General features: G+C 37.6%; 1 protein-coding gene across 1 annotated transcript in view; it reads right to left on the reverse strand.

Moving 5' to 3' along the window:
* Positions 1-225: 225 nt before the first annotated feature.
* Positions 226-19417, reverse strand: part of CUL3 (cullin 3) — a 54785-nt gene continuing 35593 nt past the window's right edge. The window contains exons 7-16 of the mRNA XM_033068792.2: positions 17844-17989; positions 14810-14986; positions 13615-13785; positions 12188-12295; positions 8931-9055; positions 8462-8558; positions 7346-7480; positions 2226-2412; positions 1337-1482; positions 226-706 (exon numbers count right to left, since the gene is read on the reverse strand). Of these exons, the coding sequence (XP_032924683.1) occupies positions 575-706; positions 1337-1482; positions 2226-2412; positions 7346-7480; positions 8462-8558; positions 8931-9055; positions 12188-12295; positions 13615-13785; positions 14810-14986; positions 17844-17989 (1424 nt within the window). The 3' untranslated portion in view covers positions 226-574. The remainder of the gene's footprint in view (positions 707-1336; positions 1483-2225; positions 2413-7345; positions 7481-8461; positions 8559-8930; positions 9056-12187; positions 12296-13614; positions 13786-14809; positions 14987-17843; positions 17990-19417) is intronic.

Here is a 19417-nt window from a genome sequence, read left to right on the forward strand (position 1 = left end):
GTGAGTGCAGCTGGAAGAGTGAAACATGCTCAAGTTGTCTTCTTGGGTCTTCAAAAAAATTAGCAAGTATTTAAATTAAACATGTCTAGTTAAAGAAACATTTGAAGCAGAGCAAGGTAAGTGGGAATTTTGCCTTACCACTTGTGGTTTCTTTTAAACCCAACTTATACAATGCGCGAAGTGCTAAGCAACACTACAGAAACACATTTACATCAACACTGAAGATCTGGGGAAATGAAATTCCAACAAATTTATTTTTTTAAATGAGCTGTATTTTCTAAAGTCATTTTTATTTCTCTGTTTTCATACAGTATTGAAAACAAACGCGGCACATTCACATTTTCCCGAAGAATTGTAAGGATGATCTCTACAGGGATAACGTTGAAAAGCCTGAAGCTCAATTAATTCATGTCAAAAACTCTCAAAAGGAGTAAAAGGCTTGATCTGAATGGTCTAGAACATGTACTGTAATTTAATAGAGAAGATGGTCGTCTTAATATTAATGATTTAAAAGAACTTCCCAGTTCATGCGAAGAGTATAGTCCAAGAATAAATCAAATTTTCTGAACGCATTTTATGCTACGTAAGTGTATACTTTGCGATCCTCAGGTGTTCGTGCCAAATATTCTCTCTCAATAAGTCCTTCAATACGTTTTTTAATAACAACTGGACTTGGTAAGAATCGGGCCTTCAGCTGCTGAGTTACCTAAAACAAAATAAAACCCAACAATATAAGATCACAGTGCAAGTAAGACCTTGAAGTACCCTAAAGAACACAACTAGGAAAATGTATTAAGACAGAGATGGTGACACCTATGAAGCATAAAAAGCAGCCTGCAGACTTCTGACAGTCTCTCCACTTGTTTGCTCATGTTGGGCAATGATTCAAAGCTCTGCAGAGGCATGGTCACAACCTGAGAGTGCTCCCAATTTCCCAGCTCTAAGGGAGTTCAGAGTGCAAAATGTGTAATGTGCTGGAGCTGTGTGAGCTTTGCAGTGAAAAGCAGCAGGATTGTTTCTCTCTGTTAAGAGCTCCAATCTCCCAAACCTGGACCCAAAAGTCACTAACAAGATCAAAGCCAAAAATAGTGTTAAGCACACTGGTTTGCTTTTCAAGCAATTTAACATCATAACAGCACTAAACATAGGAAGGAAACTTAGATACAATCATGAGGACATCCTGAAGTGAAGGGTAAGGACTTAGGCGTCTTTCAGATAGACATGGAAAAAAGAAAGGATGGGTTAAATACAGCATCTCTCAAAAGCCTCTCAGAATCATACTAGTAAGAGCTGTGTAACTTGAATGAGCTAATAGCAAAATTCTGTACAGGCATACCTCTGCTACTAGCACATTGTGTTGCATCTTCTTTCTAGATTTCATTATCCGAACTATAGCAGCTTCTATCTCATGTTTTCTGTCATCATCTACTTTCTGCCTTGTTTCTTTCCTTTCTGGATCAGATTCTCCTTGTTTGGCAGCAACTTAAAGAAAACAGAAAATGGAAATTATGTTAGCAAAATTAAAATGTATTTCGTTGTGTGTTAGCTTCACTATTTATTTCATCTAGACATCAAGTCATATTTTCCTGAGTTTTGACATTCTCAAAGTTGATTTTTTTTTTTAAAAGAAAAGCAGCCACAAGAACATATTAACACTTTCTGGCATATTTTGATAGCAACTGACAAGATAACAAACTGTTATTTAATTACTACTATGTTAAAATTTGAACAGTACTCAAATCTGCTTTCAGGCACAAGCACCAGCACTTCTATAAGATAATGAAGTGGTATTATACACTGAGCTTCCCTTAGTTGTTAAACCCAAATCATTGTCCAAAACCATTATAAGCTACCTGGTACTTGAAAATGGCTGTTGTATCATGGGCTAAAAACATCACTCATTTCACTGCAGTACAGCAACTTATGAGGCAATTTTCCTATTTCTGAATCAATCAGTAGCGTATTTTTCATTTAATTATTTAATTTGAATTTTATTTTTCTTTCAGTATTTCCTGTAAGAGATAATTACAAATTTTGTAAAGTAAAAGGCTTAACTGACTTCTACACTTCTCTTGGCATTTGAGTTTTCATTTCGCTGCAACTAATCCTCAAGAAAAAAAAAATTGTCTCCTTTCACTTCCATGGACATTAATCCTGCAAAAGATAATTTGAAGTTTCAAGGCAGATTTGGGACTGCAAGAGAGTAGCATATAAAGCTGACTTACCTGTCTGAATCTTGACTCTGTGTAGTTTAGATGTGAACTGATCATTCACTGTAAATATATGACCATTTTCTATTTCTTTTGATTTGGGCTCTTTTGTGAGAACACGTTGTGTTGGTTTGCCACATGCAAGGGACTGTAGGGCTCTAACCAGTTCTCTTTCAGGGATATCAGTTTCTTGTTGAATTTCCTAAAGAACAATACTTAGTTAGTTTATGGCAGTGGCAGAAGTATCCTGTGTTGCAAGCAACATCAGGGATTGCTTAAAAACGTAATACTGTGACAGTTGTGGCACTTGAAAGGTCAGAAGTCATTCAGCAGCAAGGTCTCAGTGGCTCCTGTGCAAAATGATCCACCTGGGTCAGCACTCAGTGAATTCTATCCAATGAACACTCACCATGAGCTGGAAGAATGAATAACCAGCTCCTCAATTCCCTGCAATTTCTGAGAGAGGTGAAAGGATTTGTTAACTGTTTCCAGGGTTTGTTGAACAGGGTGAAACCAAACCTTCTGACTAACTCAGTGATGGAAACATCCATGATGTTCACGCCCATTCCTGACCAAGAGCTACAAATGCTTTTGCATTCAGCCACACTGTTAAGAAGATGATCTTTACAAATGGAGCAAACAATGCCAGGTTTCACTGCAGCATACAAATACTCTGCACTCATCATACCTCCCTTTTGAATAACTCTATTTACAGCTCAGATGCCTTTGGCCAGGCCTTCTCCAGGTGAAATACAAGAAGAACCCATTATAGTGCAGAAAATATATGAACTTTGAAGAAGTAAAACAGGTAAAACATGTAAAACATGTACATAGCCTGGTATACACCTCCATCAGTGCTCTTAAGAGTCAGTTGAGAGATGGATGTTAGGCAAGTCAACAGTGGTCATGAGTTAGTAAATAAGTTACACTGGATGTAGAATGATGCCTTAATGTGCTCTAGGAGAAGGTCAACTAGGCTGCTTTCTCAGACCTAATGTGCTTACTGAGCTCCCATTCAGTAAAAGTTCCTTTTTCCTCATCTCTTTTCTTCCTACTTCTAGCCTGAGGATACTGCAGACAGTTCTGATTTCACGTTCCCATTCAGACTCTTGAGGGACTTGTAGCAGCTAAAGGGAAAACACAAACCCTGCAGATGTGCAGTTGTCCACAAGAGCTATCCCTTCCTCAGCTTCCCCAACTTTGGTTCCAAGGGCAGCATCAAGCCCTTACACTATCCCCATAAATTCCTGATTCTCATGGCACACAAGTCCATGTGATGACCTTAGGTTAAAAACAGCACTAAGAACTCCAAGTGATCAAAATCTATAAAGATCTATCTATCTATCAAGATCTATAAAGAACTGTAAACAACTTGTTAAAAGTTCTGCAAAGATTGACCAGAAAAATCAAACTAAATTTTGTCAAATTATTTTTGAGTATACTCAAGTTATTTCTTAAATCAACCCAGGAAAAACAGCCACTTTTCTGTCATCAGGCACCACTGACAGCATACAATAAAAATTATTTGGATGTACTGGCTTTGACTCAGACTTTTATTGGGACTTTGACTGCACCTCATTCAGAGCATCTCACTACCAGCTCAGACAAAATAGGCATTGTTTTTCAACTCCACCCAACACTACACACAGAGGTGTTGACTTCATGTGAAATTGATTGAAGGTGTTTTTGTCATAAGGGCAAGTTAAGTGGAATGAGGTAAAAAGAATAAAATCACCAGGTCCAAAACTTAAAAAATCAGGATATTTGGTACTTCCTTGCTTATAGATGAATTGGAAATACTAAAATGTTCCTAAGAATATTCTCAGGATAATGCATTCAGAAACACTTCTACCATTTGAAATAAGTTGTGAATATCCTTATATTTTAACTATTTCCTAGCATCAAAATGCTTCTTCCCAAGCTGCTCATAGAAATTTACTATTTTTTCCTTTGCTGCTATATTTAAAACACAGTCGTCACCTTCACACTTTTTTTTCTTCAGATTCAGCACAAAGTAGTACTAAAAAAAAAATCCCAAGAAGCTATAATCCTTTACATGGTCACAACAAAAAAAATCTTACTGAAATGGATTGATCAGCATAAAACTGAACAAACTAAGGGAAGGTGCCAGACTTTAGAGCTTAGATAAAAAGCTTAAAGGCTACAAAACAAACCCAGCTTATTAATGATGGAATACCAGTGACATGCAGGCTCCCAAACTTTGATTTTTGATCAACAATTAAAATTAATAATTTTAAAAGTACCTCAGTTCTGCAAGGTCATATATATATATATTCTGCTTTTAACAAAAGTGAAACAAAGAGCCAAAAGGGAATTTGAGGGGGCTCATGCTACCATCCTTATACAGACCAGTGTGTATTTGCTATTGTACTTCACTCTGCAGCTGAGCCATGAACACTCGAACCATTCCACTTTTAGAATTTATAAGCCAGCATCAAAGTAAGGACCACAAAGAATTGCACTGCAATATGTTGCCTCAGAAGGAGCCAAAAATTTTGAGCTGAATAAAAAAAATTTTGAGCTATGAATGTAAATGGGGATAACAGATGTTCCTGTGCTCTTTTCCCTCAGTCTGTAGCATAACGTTTTACTGAACTTATTTTATGTAGATATTTGATGTAGCAGTGAGAAATATGTACTTCTTCCCCATCTCCAAAAATGCTTTACTTTAAAGACCACATTAGATTTGTGCACAGGAGTAGCAATGATTACACAATCTCACTGCTAAAATATTACCAAGTGAGAGCTCTAGCTGGGGGCTACAAAAGAGATCATTCCAGGTATAGAACTCTGTCAGTTCTATACAAGGAAACAAATTATTAGAAGGAAAATGTGCAGAAAAATCTGAAGGAAAAGAATGTTGCCATTTTGTTGAAATAATAAAAAGTATTTTTAGTTTTATTTACAGACTGCAACTTGTGTAACTTCTAAAGCAGACATCAGCAAAAGAGGGAACAGGCACAATTTACAGTTCTAATCTCTCATTTTTGTAGAATTATTCCACAAATTAACTTCTAGTATGGTCACAGTTGTATTTCTTGTTTGCTAAACAAAGAACCATGCTTATTTTTGATGTCATTACGAAAAGTGAACATTGCACCTTTTAAAATACTGATCTGCAATGTAAATCAACTGAAGAATGAGTTGAGTATTATATAAGACTTGATTAGAAAAAACTGAATTAGTAGAAAAAAATTAGCATTCTTTGAAGGCCTGCATGAAGATTCTTCCTCTTCAACTTCAGTAGGATTAACCTACACCTATATGGCCTATAGCTATTTTGCATATACAAATAAAATGTTGCTGTACAGGTACACAATAAATGTATACATCTTTTATGAAGAAATTTTTATATGCAACAATCTCTTAAGTTTCCATAGTATTTTATGGATAATTTTTGCATTATCAGTATCCCATTTTTTTCCTCAATCACATGGCCTAATGGCTGTTAGGATTATTATGAGGATTTTATCAAGTTTGCAATTAATAATCACACTGGATGGAAAATAAAAGAGCAAAGTCTGTTCAGCTGTGAAGGCAACTTCAGATGAATCTGTTGAGCTGCGAATCTGCAGAAACACTTGTGTATCAGACAGTTGTAGGATACACAAGCACACACAAGTCAGCTCACACGCTCTGCTGCACTGAAAGCACTCATCTGACACAACAGAGAAGGAATGATTGCCCAGCACTCAGCAGTTAATCAGGGTATCCAATAATCAATGAACAAAGAAAATTCATTCTCCTCTGAAGTTTTCATAAGCTTTCCTGGCTGGAGTTAAAGACAACTCCCACACACTTCACCAAAGAAACCAAACAACACAAATATGCCTCCTTAATGTTTTAGTTCAAGTGGGACACAAAGTAAGAGCTTAAAAACTCCCAAACCAGAAATAAAACATACAACCTAAAAGCAGATGGACATATTTCTCTATCATCTGGTCTTGGTAAAATAAAGTATAATTTAGAGCATGTATTTAAAACTGTATTTTTCACTGCTCTCCCAAGTGTTATTTATTCATTTATGGGTACAGCTCTATTACTCATTAAGCCTGCAATTTGGTGGAATAAGGCAGCCACCAGACCAATTTCAAAATCAGCTTCAAGGAAAAAAATGAGCTCTTAAGTCCTCCTCCTTGTTTTCACTCCCTCAAATATTCTGCAAAGTACTCAAAGCTGCAATGCTGCTGAAACAGATTTCACAACACACAGGACTTCGTGTTCTAAAATAATGTTTTAAATTATCAGTAGTTTATTAAGAGTCTCTTATCAAATCCTGCCTTCCTTAATCACTACTGAGACCATTTTCAAAGAAACTTTCTTTATTAACAGGCTAGAAGTGTGCCAAATAAGCTGAAAACACAATCCAAACAAAAAGGCAAATGATTACTATGCATAGCACAGACAAAAGCAGATGAAAAAACCTGGAAATTGACTGTTCCAATCTGCACCCATACTGCTTTTCAAGGCTGCCAATGCTCTCTCAAACAAAAGATAATGTCCAAAACAAAACTATCAATCTATCTTAATATAATGCTCACACAACAAGGAATATGATCCTCCTCCTCTCTTAAAGCCTTTATCATCATTTCTTGCCTGACATTTCGACCTTTCCCAGCAACACCCCTCTAGTCCCCTTGTTAAAATATATCCAAACCTTTCTTCACTGTCCTTTCTGGCTGATAAACCCGGAAAAGGGTTGAAAGTTCTTTGATTCATCCTCCAGTTCGGTCCAGCCTGCCAGTTTTACTTAGGTATTCAAGAAGTCAGGATACAAACCCTTCTCCACCCTTTGGCCTCTAAATCCAGTTTCTCAAAGACAAAAATGAGGAAATGGAGCCACCTGCTGCATTTCAACTTCAGCTTTTCTACACCTCAGTGCCTAGAACAACCACACTCACAATTCTCAAACACTTCTGAAGCCTCCTGCTCCCAAATAATTTCCTTGAACTGCTTCCCAGGTGCATTGCATACGATCTGCTCCCTGTATTAGTTGGCCTGATCCATACTTGAACAGAATGAGAGGCACCTGATCTTCAAATGCCTAAATCAAGAGGACAAGAAAGTGCCCAAACCAGTTATTTAGAATCAGGTAAGACACCCACAGCACTTACCTCAAACGTGTATTTTTCTCTGTTGTTAAATAGCATTAATATTGTCATCTGGAAAGTGGAGACTTGCAATATGTGCTTCCGTGTATTTGAGCCAGTTACTTGGGCACCTCCTACACCGACTTCTGAGCCATCTTCCTGTTTTAAAATTCCAAAACTACTGTTAGATTATTCCTCACTGAAAAACATTTTGTCCTGATAAGATGAAAGTTTCATGATGAAAAATTTCTCGAGGAGATGAGCTTACAGAAGTGACAGAACAGCAAACACCTGGGGGCACGAGCAGGATGTTCCTCCAGCAGCTGCCTTACAATGCCAGGGAGGCTGAGCTTGGAGGCCCATACAGAGGTCCCATGGTCCAGCCACCATTCCAGGCCATCTACAGCCCCCAATCAAACTCTGACCATTGCTATGGATGGAGACTTCTCCACCTCTGAGGCCCCTGTTTCCATTACTTGTCCCCTCCAAGTTTTTCTTAAGCTTTTCTTTAAAGTTACCAACATATTTATCCTACAGCAACACAATTTCAACATCCTCACCAGTGCATGTTATTAATACTTCGTTCTCAGAATTTTGCTTTCATTTTGCATTGCCTCCTACATTCCCAAGCATCATGCCATTACTAGTTCTACTTTGGCATTTTAGTACTTGTCTAATCACTACAAAATTCCTTTCTTGTACACAGACAAGTTAAGCATTGTATTTCTATAAACTCTGCTTGAGTCTTGTTTTTGAAAAAATGCTGTCTACATTGCACTCTGCATATGAAAAGCAGGCTAAACTTGACTTAGCAAAATTAACAAATTCCTTTTCACTTGTTACTGACAATCAAAAAAATCCAAACCACTCAAATGACTGAGGTCCCTTCAAGATGAAATTTACTACTTTTCTACAAGTAAAAGATGATGCTGAGTGATGCATTCAAATTAGATTAAGAGAGAAATAAAGTCAAAGCAAAACTGCTGCAAAAAAGAATGAGACTATAAGGCTGATGGAAGACATCTTATTCTTATATTCTCAATTGGTTTGCTTTTATTTTACAAAATTCTGAAGTTAAAAAAATATTAATTTGCTTACTTTTAAAAAACATACAATATTTATGTAATCTTGATTCTCTACCTTTTTAACAGGCCCATAGAAAGTGGCATTGAGATCTGCAGAACCCATGTGATGCTGGAGTGTCAGCTGTCGCCCACTGTGTTTGGCTAAATAAAATCTGTAACAGAATGGAGAAGAAAACAATATATAGCTCACAGTTTGTATGAAAGAGAAAATACATTTAAAAAGTTACATAGCCTTTTGGAGTTATTGAGGATATTCTTAAAACATTTACAACTCCTTGCTTTTTCAAAACATTAATTTTTGTCAGAATTCTATTTAAAATCTGCCCAAACCTCAAGCATCATCATTCAACTATTGCATTCTCCAATTTTTACGCGAGCTAAAGAAGAGCAGTTTGCCAGCACATCCTTAATAGTAAAGCTGTCAAAAAAAACCTGTACAGATTAAAAAAAAAAAAAAATCCTACAGGTAAGTTTAGGAAGTTTCTTCTCAAAAACTCTACCTAAAAATCTGTAGTAATACATACCTTCTAAATATTTCAAAAGCATGTCTGGGAGCTGGAGGGATGTTGCACTTTGGTGTGGCTGATTGGGTAGGCCAGTAACCTGTTGTGAGGACACGCACTGTGAGATCAACACCTCCTAGTGAGACCTGAAAGTAATTGGAAGAAAACATACACTATTTAAAAACAAGACCATGTTTCACCACTTTGTCTGGAACAGCGCAAAATACTTAGAATTTTGCCTAACTACAAAAGAAATAGACACATCTGTAAGCATTCTTTTTTATAAAACCAGACAAATACATTGATTCATCACTATCAGAGTAGATGCTACAGCAAAAATCCTCTACATTATTCCCCTCTGGCATTTAAGAGCATACAGAATTGAACAAAAGGAATTCTTAACTAAGAACTAAATGGCTGTGATCATAAACAGAACTTGCAATACATGCAACAAATCTTTGTAAATAGGTTTTTTTTGATGACATGCAATAATGCTGGATTGCATGAAATGTGCCAGTTTCAAAACAGCTCATTCTAAATGTACTCTCTGGAAGCAGAGAGGAAATACTGACTATCTGATGTTGAACCACAGGGAGCTTAACTGTGGACTGCAACGTTACTCACTTTTGCAGAGCCCCCTATTCTCTTTCCCTGAGGACAGCCATGACTCTGAACATTCAGCACTGCTGAGGAAACAGTCCCCAGCTCAGGTGCTGATCTATAAAGATGTGTTGGCAGATGATAAAGTCTGGCTACTAGTGATGCATAGTCCTCAATAGGTATCCCAACTAAGCTGAGCATTATTAAGCTTAAAATTGACTACTTTCACAGCTTGAGGAGGTAGAAACAAAACCTTCAAAGAACACACATTATATAAAAAAGGCAAAGCATACAATATTCAACTTATATAAATCCATTACACAGAAATAAAGCACATTAAGTTTCAGATCAAAAACTACCACCTGAACTCAGAAACTTTCACTATTCAATAGCAGAGTAGCCCATGCACTACAGAAGAGTTTTTGTATTGTGTGTACTGAATGCCTCTGTGCACCAACCAGCTTGTCCCCCAGAAACGTCTGAAAAACCTAAACAAGCTTCAACAGTTTTCCCCCTGCAGCCAAGTGGGAAAAGGCCATCAGTGCAGACAAAAGGATACAGAAAATATATTTATCTGGAACTGAAGCATTTGAGCGGAGATGGCAACAATTTCCCAAATTTTTTGGTCTTTGCCAGACCAGAACACAGCACTAACTTAGAATGCCTCCCATAATACATTATGAAGAGCACTAAGCAGTTTGTAACACAAAAAAGTTTTGGAAGCACTCTATTTTACAAGTTGTCTTTTCAGCATAAAAATGATATAAATTAGTGGAAAGTGCCCTGAAGTGATCCAGTCTTTACAAAACTCCAAGAAATGTTCTAGGATCACAGTTCCAGAAATTTCTCAATCTATCAGTCTGGATTTTTCCTGGTGCTGAGCTTCCCACTTTCTGAGAGCAAACCAATCATCTACACAGACCTTGGCACTGCCTGGATCTCAGGACAGAGGATCCAAAAGAAAACTTTGCAGGTAGCATTATTTAGAGAAAAGCAGATGCCTGACTCCTCTAGGAGGCACTGTACACATTCTAGGTACCCAAACTGCTCAAAAAGGAGCAGAATAAACTATTTCATATAAAACACAGCATCACCAGCATTCTAAGAGTAACAAAACTCCCCAACTCTTCCTGTATTTCATAAATAGTATTTCTGGAAATTTCATTAAAAGGCCAGTATTAGGTTGACCAAAAGGAAACCATCACATGAACTGCTGATGTCTTGCCAAGAGAAAGATGAAGTTTTAAAAGATGAAAAATAAAACCTAACAGAACATCTGTTAACATTTTAAATTAATCTTCTTAGCTGCACATAGCTAAAAAAGTTAGAGATATCATTTATTAACTCACTTATTTTAAGACTGTCATGTAAAGTACATGAACCTTTAAGCACAACCCCCTCTTCCCCCACCATGCTATCGAAAAAATGGGAACGTTCCAACAAATCTTTACTGAAATTCATATTTCAAGCATTCCAGAAGTAAAACATGACTAGCCTCTAAAGCAGAAAAACCAAACAAACCAGCAGTAAAGCTGCCTGTACACAAACACCTTTATCCACTTCCTCTCTATCCATTTCTGAATCCACTTGGAGAACATGCTGTTCTCCTACTCATGAGTCACAGAATGCTGAGGAGGAGGATTTCTGCTTCAAGACAACAAAGATTTCATATCACCTTGCACAAACAGGAACACTGGACAGAGGATATCCATGAAAATATTCCTGGCATTCAGACTTCTGAAACTGATTCAAACAGGTTTGATGTACAGACCCTACTTACCTGCACACAGGGAACTACTTGGCTGTTCATGATACACTATTAAGTGCTACTGAGTATCAGTACAGAAAAACAGTGTTTTAGAGCAAGTAAACTGATCTCTCAAAAAGAATGATGTTTCCCTAAAATGCTCCAGGGGCCTACTCCTACAAGAAGGTGTAATTTTTCTAATTAAACAACTAAATTAATATTTGACAATTTGTAAGAAAAATTGAAAAACTAAATTTTGAAATTTGCAATAAAAAGGCGGTTTTGCTTTTAGCAAAGGCATTAGTTGTGCCAGGAAATCTCAACATGAGATGGCGTGCTTTGCAAATACCTGCAGCAAACAGCATTTTTCTTGCTCTTAGCAAAAACTACACATCACAATTGGTGATTAATTCTGAACAACGGGAATGGGACAGCTTTGCTAGGAAATACGTACGGGAGCAGCCAGTCCCTGGAGTGTGGCACAGCTGGGCCGGGGAGGGGGGGGTGGGCACAGCTGGATTTGGGGGGGGTGGCGGGCACAGCTGGATGGGGGCCGGGGGAGGGGCGGGCACAGCTGGATGTGGGCCGGGGGAGGGGCGGGCACAGCTGGATGTGGGCCGGGGGGGGCGGGCACAGCTGGATGGGGGCCGGGGGAGGGGAGAGCACAGCGCTCCCCCTGGCGGTGCTGCGCACCCACGGCACAGCCCTTTGGGCACACGGATTCTGTGCAATGAAACCGGCACTACTCGAGCTCTGAACAGACTCTGGCACTGCAGGAATTGATAATACAGTTTAAAAGATAAGACACACAGTAAAAGGAACAATCTGTACAAGTCCTTCTCAGCACATGCATTTACAGCAAATGCAGAACCACAGTCATGCAGGGTTTGTACTGAAGCAAAAGGACAAGCACACAGACCCCAGCACTTACCCCTGTTGCTTGAAGATGTTGCCTGAACTCATCCATCGTTGTGTTTGAGATGCTCATGTCCCTGAACATTCCTTCCAGTTTCGACGTGAATTGACATCCACATTCAGTCTAAAAACACAAAATAATTCGCTGTACCAGCAACTATGAAAACAAAGCTTCTGACAGGCAAACTGCAAGACTAAATCTATAAACTAAATCCCCAAAATTACGTTTCTGTACTTTTGGTTACTGGCCTTTCCATTTGCATTACATTCAGATCTCAGAAAAGTTTCCTCTCATACAAAGACGTAACCCTACACAGATCTTAACTTACTTTCCTTCTCTTTTATTGTATTTTTGTCTTTGACTTTTATATAATTTAAAAGAACCGTGAAAGCTTATCAAATCAGGACATACACTTTTACTCGCTTTTCGCACAGTCCTGTAAAGGGAAATGAGCCCTATTTATATCACAGGGAAACTCCTGTTGTCCTAGGAGTATTTTACTTTAAAGGCTGACTGCAGATTACCCAGCAACCTCGTGAGAATCAGGAACATTGGGACACAAATGGATGTGCACATGCAGGACTGTGTGCCCATTTCTGACCCATACTGTGAATACATGGGAAAGGAAGCTGTTAGCTTCAGCATCCTGACCACTCTGCAGTTCTGTGAGAAAAGTGCACACTTCATGTGCACTCATTCATCTTGCAAATTTGTGTGTGCCCTGTGCCTTCTGAATCACCAGCTAAAAGTGGTGGAGAGGTAATTGAGAAGGAATTAATACTGAGAATTTTTGAGAAATCTGATACAAACAGGCTTTGTTCACTGATAGAATATGAAGGTCAAAAATAAGGATCAGTGCAGTTTCATTTTAGATCCCTCTGCTTCAGAAGTGCTCTCATCATTTATCATGCCACTTGAGAAGAAGCTGCAATAGAACTTCATTTAAAGTCTCTTCGACTTTAGGTTTTACCTTCTTCTCCATCTCTTGGTCTATTTAATCAGTATTTAACCAGCTAAGGAAAATGTGTTTCTAGAGACTGATACAAGATTTATTTTTTTTCAAACCACTTAATCAAAAAGGAATTGAGCATTATCATCAGTCTGCTGATGGAGGCAATTAAAAACAACACAAGCAATAACAAAATCATACCGTGAATAACAGAAAATCTAGGAAAAAACACAGTCTTCAAATTCAGTCACCACAGCTGTCCTATTATTAAAAAAATTAGAAAAAAAGTTTTCTAGATTGCCCTCTAATGACAGGGGCTTTTCAGTACTTCTTTCCTTTTATTTCCATGAAAATATTCAAAAAGCCTTTTGCATTTTCTGTTGGGGGCTTTCAAAATCAACTCTGTATTTAGCAGTGATCAAGATGAACGTTATCTATATGACTCATGTAAAAACAGAAGAAACCTCTAAAAAGCATGTAAGTACTGTCTTACCTTTAATTTGGAGATCATATTTTTCTCAGAGTCATCTGAAACACTCTTATTTGTGAGAAGTCTTCTTGCCAAGTGCTGCTTGTAATAGCGTTCAAAAACATCCTTCTCTTGCATAAACCTGAATAAAACCATTGCCTTATCCAATATAGTTTCTACTTCTTGTTCTGTTAGCTGTAAAAGAAATAATTTGTTGGTTTTAATCTTCCAGCACAAGTGTATTACACATCCTAAGTACTTAAAGTAATTCACAGCAGCAGATGGTCTAACAGTATCCAACAAAACTGGTCCAACATATGATTGACAGCCGAAAGAATGGTGCACTAACTCAGTAGAGTAAGAAACAGATCTAAAATGATAGGGACAGGCAAGAACAAGGGAAAAGGGAAACAATGAATGGGTAGAATGCCTTGATAAAGACAGTAAAAGTTCCTGTGTAAGCTTAAAAAAGAATGAGGGAAATCAGTATCAGGAGTAGAAAAGTTAGTTTGGAATGAAAGCTTTTAACTGTTGAGACATGTTTTGCAAAGCCTATCTAGTGCCATACAAATAAAATGATTATTTGTTTTATAAAAATCCAGAATTTACTATTTGATTCCCACAGCCTAAGTTGTATGCGCTAATACTAAGTTTTATTTAGAGTAACTGAAGCTGAACCATCCTGTCCAGTTCTGGGCTCTGTAGCTCAGAAAATCTCATGAAAGAAGCTGCACTGAAGACAACAGATGTACTCAGAACTAGAAGACAGATACGGTAATAATTCTCTGGTATGTAAAAACAGTGAAAAGCAGCAAAGACAAACCCTTTTCTCTAATCAAATTAATTTTCAAAAGAAGTTATTACATAATGAGAATAGCTGCCAAACTAAACTATAAATATACTTAAGGAAATTATATGTAAGGTTTCAAAAGAAAGGAGCTACAGAATCTAACACAACCTAATTGTTTTTCGAGGTAGTACGTGCTATAAGTAGTTCAGGTATGCTGCTTCAGGTGACAAGGCACACAGATCTCTGTCACCTGATTTTTCTGTAAGTTTAGATCTAAAGTGTTATGAGCTCAGATGTGTTACATACACCTTTTTGAAGGCAAAATTGTAATTCCTTTTAATATAACAATTCTTAGAAAAGTAGCTTAGTTTAGTTCCATCCAAGTTTACAGAGCAAAAAACATGATATTTTGAGTTGATTTATACTTACTCCCTTGACTCCCTTTTTCAGTTTATCATCAATAAATAATGAGAGGTACTCTGGAGACCTGGAGTTGAGGTTGAGGAAGTACTCGAAGTCACCTGCAATCGTCTGCTTGAAGAGCCGATCATTATTGAAAGATTCTTGAAGGAAGCGATCAAACCTACTCTTCAAGTCCAGCAAACCCTTTCAAAAACGAAAAGAAAGCAAACCCATTTTCACTGATGTGAAGTTGTAAGCTTGGAAACAATAATAATAGACGAGGCCATACAGAAGACCAGATCTACAGTCAGAGGTTCTGCAACACTCTGTTCAGAGTTGTTAGAAAGTATCTCAAATTTCATTTCCATTTTTAAATTTCTATTGCTGCCATGAATCTCTTATAGAAGCAATTTTCACATAAACTGGCTAAAATATTGGTGTCAAACACTAGTGCAGTTTGTTGTAATACACTTCTCAGACTAAGAAAGCCTTTTAAACAGCCTGTCAAACAGATTGGTTTCCTTTTTTTTTGAATGAGCAACTTAAAGGAGGTAGGTATTTGTTGCACTTATGAAGACTTTTCTATTTCAAACAACATGGACAAAGTCAGTACCATAAACACAGCATATAGGAAAGCTGAGGCTAAGCACACATTAAGTGCATCCCTAGAGCTACTGAACAAGTCTGAGGAGAAAACACACTGCAGCAACAGGCCTACACTTGTCAGCATTTGTGTTCCCTCTAATTTAATCCAAGGACATGTTCTGCATTATTCAGTCGTGTGTTTCTTGCTGATCATTAGGAGTCACTTGGGAGCATGTGAAATTCAGATACAAGCATTCATGAACCACTTCCTCTGAACTAAACCATTGGACACTCAGTATAATTTTTAGAGCTTGCACCATTTTCACCCAAGATTAAAGCAACTGACATTAGAAGGGGGAAGCATCTTAAGATCACCTGAGCACCTTGCTAAGTATATATGATACATACAGGTTTTAATTGAAAAAGCATTTGGCAGGCAGAGGGAGAAAATTTCACTCGAGAATTAGATTTGTCATAGACAACCACTGCCTGCAAACTCTACAAGTTAGAGGATATTTATGTCTTCAGATTCTTCAGAAATTATTCATGTGCGGTTACTTAAAGAAGCCATTCAAGAATTACTCAAAGAAGTAGTAATGTTTCTTAGGAACTCACCATCTCACTTAAAGGAATGATCTTTAGACAGGCTAATTAATGCGTAATAGAAATTTTAAATTCAAAGTAAATCCCACTATCTCTCTGTTTACCAAGGTTAGCTCATGTCTCCTCTCCAGGAGTACACCATCTGAACAACCTGGTGTTAAACAGGAGAAACTGTTAGTACCTTAAATTACAAAAGCATTTCAACATCCCTTCAAACTATTATACAAAGTTTGAAATCTAATCCCCTGGCAATGCTTTTGCAATCATCTCACCAATTACACTCAGGGTGATGGCATGTTGCGGAAGCAGTGCTGAGCTATGAGGGAGGTTTTTTACGGTTTAATGCAGCTTCCATGTCTGCCTCCTTCGTGCTGCTGTCCTTGACAGATTCACATGAACTTGGCTGAGATGAAAAGAAGAAGGTGGTTTCTCAATTCATAGATATTCCTCTCTGCTTCCATTTCCCCAGTGGAAGTGGTGGATAAGCCTTTCTGGGGGATGTTCAGTAATCGAATGTCAGTCCCTGTCCTAGGACATCCTCATGAAATGCTGGGTCCATACCAAGGGGCTGAGCACTTTCAAAGCACATGGGCAAGTCTTGCTCAGCCTCATTTTGCTTTTCACCTTTGTGACAGGAAACCTTGATACTATCTTTATAATTAAGTTTTTAGATCTTTCTCAGTTAAATTTATTATGATATACCTCTTCAGGCCCATCAGGAGTGAAAATTACTTCAAAGTAATCCAGACACTTATTTTCCACATCATTTACACCCCCCCCCCCCCTTTTTTTTTTTTTTCCCAAATCACACCACCACTATTATTAGCTTTAATGATTAAGGACTCTCATAATTTTTCAAGGGCATTCTTTCTTCTTTTTACCAGCCCTTGAAGAGGTGATTCTTGTTCAAGCCTGGTAAGAATTTTGCTTCAGCATTGCCAGAAAATTAATAATCCAATCAAAAATGTTTTTATACTCAAATGGCTTCTTCGAATAGTAACCAGTTCTAGCACAGTTATTGTTTTCAAACAAAACAGCAGAGGTTGAAAGACATACATTAAATGCTTCTCAAGAAGAACTGACACAAGGACTTGAACCACACATTCTAAAAAACTTCAAACAATGTTTAATGAATACACACTTCCACATTAAATACAGAACATCTTCCAGCTAAAGAAACACAGCTTTAAGGTTCAATGAACTCTGAAGGTTTTACATGCACATTTCAAACCATCTTCTCAGAGACAATTGAAGAGAAAAATGACAAACAGTTCTGAAGCATATTTTGTGATCTTGATAAATTAATGGTACACATCACTTAGTGAGAGAGAGCAAGAAAGAACACTCACATCTTTTAACATGCAGAACTGTTCTGTTTCTTAGGGAGACAGAATGGAATGAGTAATTTGTTATGACTGATAAACACATTCACCTCTCAGTCACAGCTAAGCTTGCCATGAAATACAGCCATGTGACTTTTGCCTCAATAAACACTGATAGCTAATGTTACATAAAATTAAACAAAGTGGACACTATAAAGCTATTTGTCAGCAGACATACAACTCACTCTGGAGACACAGCATTTAACGACATCCAAGAAGTTCCAAGAGGTTAGATAATTAGGCTGAATAAGTTGTTTATTAAAAGCAACTACTAAAGGCACAAAAACTTAGTAAGTACTTTCCAACTAACTTAACTAAGAGTCCTAAACATGTCTGGATATTCAGAGAATATACATTAAAAACACTTATAAATTTAGCTTATTAATAACAACCCCTTTTGAATACTAAGGTATACCTTATAAAGTGTGTATGTAGCAAACTGCTAATGTGGGGAACGTGGGATAGACAAGGAAGTTAAAGTGTGTAACTACCTGAATGTAGTCAACTGGATTCTTTCCTTCTCCCTCTTCAGAAACCAGTGCTTTGCCTTGCTCTCTCAGGTACGAGCTCATGCACTCACACATCGTCTTCAGACCATTTGGCACACGGCTGAACAACTTGTACATGCAAGCAAGGTCTGCAAGCAAGAATGAGAGATTATGCAGGACACCTGTGTGTTACACTTCTGTAACTCATTCATCTCAGAGCTAAAGCTGACAGTTCAAGTTCAGCCACTTGAGCCACAGAAAGCATCCTGTAACAGCTCAGGCACCAGATTCTTCTGATCTCTTTCCTTCAGCCCTGACAAGATGCTAACTGCAGCAGGATGAAAATGAAAAGCAGAGACCGTATTCTAGGTTGTCTGTAGCAGGGAACCTGTCATTGCTGACCTCCAGGCCAGCAGATGATGCTAATGCTACAGGACAGAGAACCTATTAGACCTTCAGCAAGATTATGCTTTCCAGAGGTATTTAAAAACAGCCTCCAAGATTATCATTCCCAAAATGAAGCACATTATCTTTTTTTTGCTTTTGTTTTTTTGAAACTGAGTTAAACCAAATAGGACAGCACTAATGATATGTTAGTTTCTGTATTAAAAGTAAAAACTGGTAAAATTTTAGAGTTTAATTTATATTTGTCTTAAAGCCAGTCATATACTTTTACACTACCATGTTTCCTCCACCTAAAATAATGAGAAGTGGCTTAGGTTAAACATTGCTTTCCAAAAGAACAATCTGTCCTTTTACAAAAAATCTCATCTTCAGAAAGCAGCATTTCCACGGTACTAGTTAACTGAGGGTCTCTAAAAATTGAACAGATTCCTGTATTTTATGAATACCCTTCAATATCCTTGCACCCTCAGTCTGAAGGTTATCTAAACTGGATATTAAAGAAGAAAGTGTTAAGTATAGTATCATCACTTTCATTTTCAACACAGTAATTCTTTTTTACAGCTAGGAAATGTGCTCACTTTGTGCTCTGACTATCACCTAGTAATTGTGAAGCTGCTTTAATGAACAAAGGCCATTAATCTAAGCAGCAAGACTTAGTTCCTCATTCTCGTGGCTTTAGAGTGAGCACTGATTTCTAAATATAGATACTACAATCCCTCTCTTTGTTATGCTGCTTTAGAAACTTAGGTTCTATTTCCATAATAACTTTCATTCAGTCACTCTGTCTCACATTAACCCCTATTGGGGAAAAGCAAATCAAGCCAAGCCCTTCTGTTTCAACCACTTCAATAAGTTGCTTCTTATCCTTTAGGAACTGACAACTCCTTTCTGCTCCCTCCCCAAGAATTGATCCTGCATTGCTTCTGTTTAAGTCTTTTACACAAATGCTTCTTAATAACCGCTTATGGGCCAAAAAAAATGTGATGCATTTTCACAAATACGTATTAGAGGAATGGAAGTAATAAAATGCCTCATGCTCAACTGGTGACAAAAACCACTACAATAGATTTGTACATTGCTTATGAGATACTTGGTTTACCACAAAACTACCTGTATCTGTACTAAACAGAAACAAGTTAAAGGTATGGGCTCTGTTTTAAGAGTCATCTAAT

Source organism: Catharus ustulatus, chromosome 10 (assembly GCF_009819885.2).
Source record: "Catharus ustulatus isolate bCatUst1 chromosome 10, bCatUst1.pri.v2, whole genome shotgun sequence".
Classification (NCBI taxonomy): domain Eukaryota; kingdom Metazoa; phylum Chordata; class Aves; order Passeriformes; family Turdidae; genus Catharus; species Catharus ustulatus.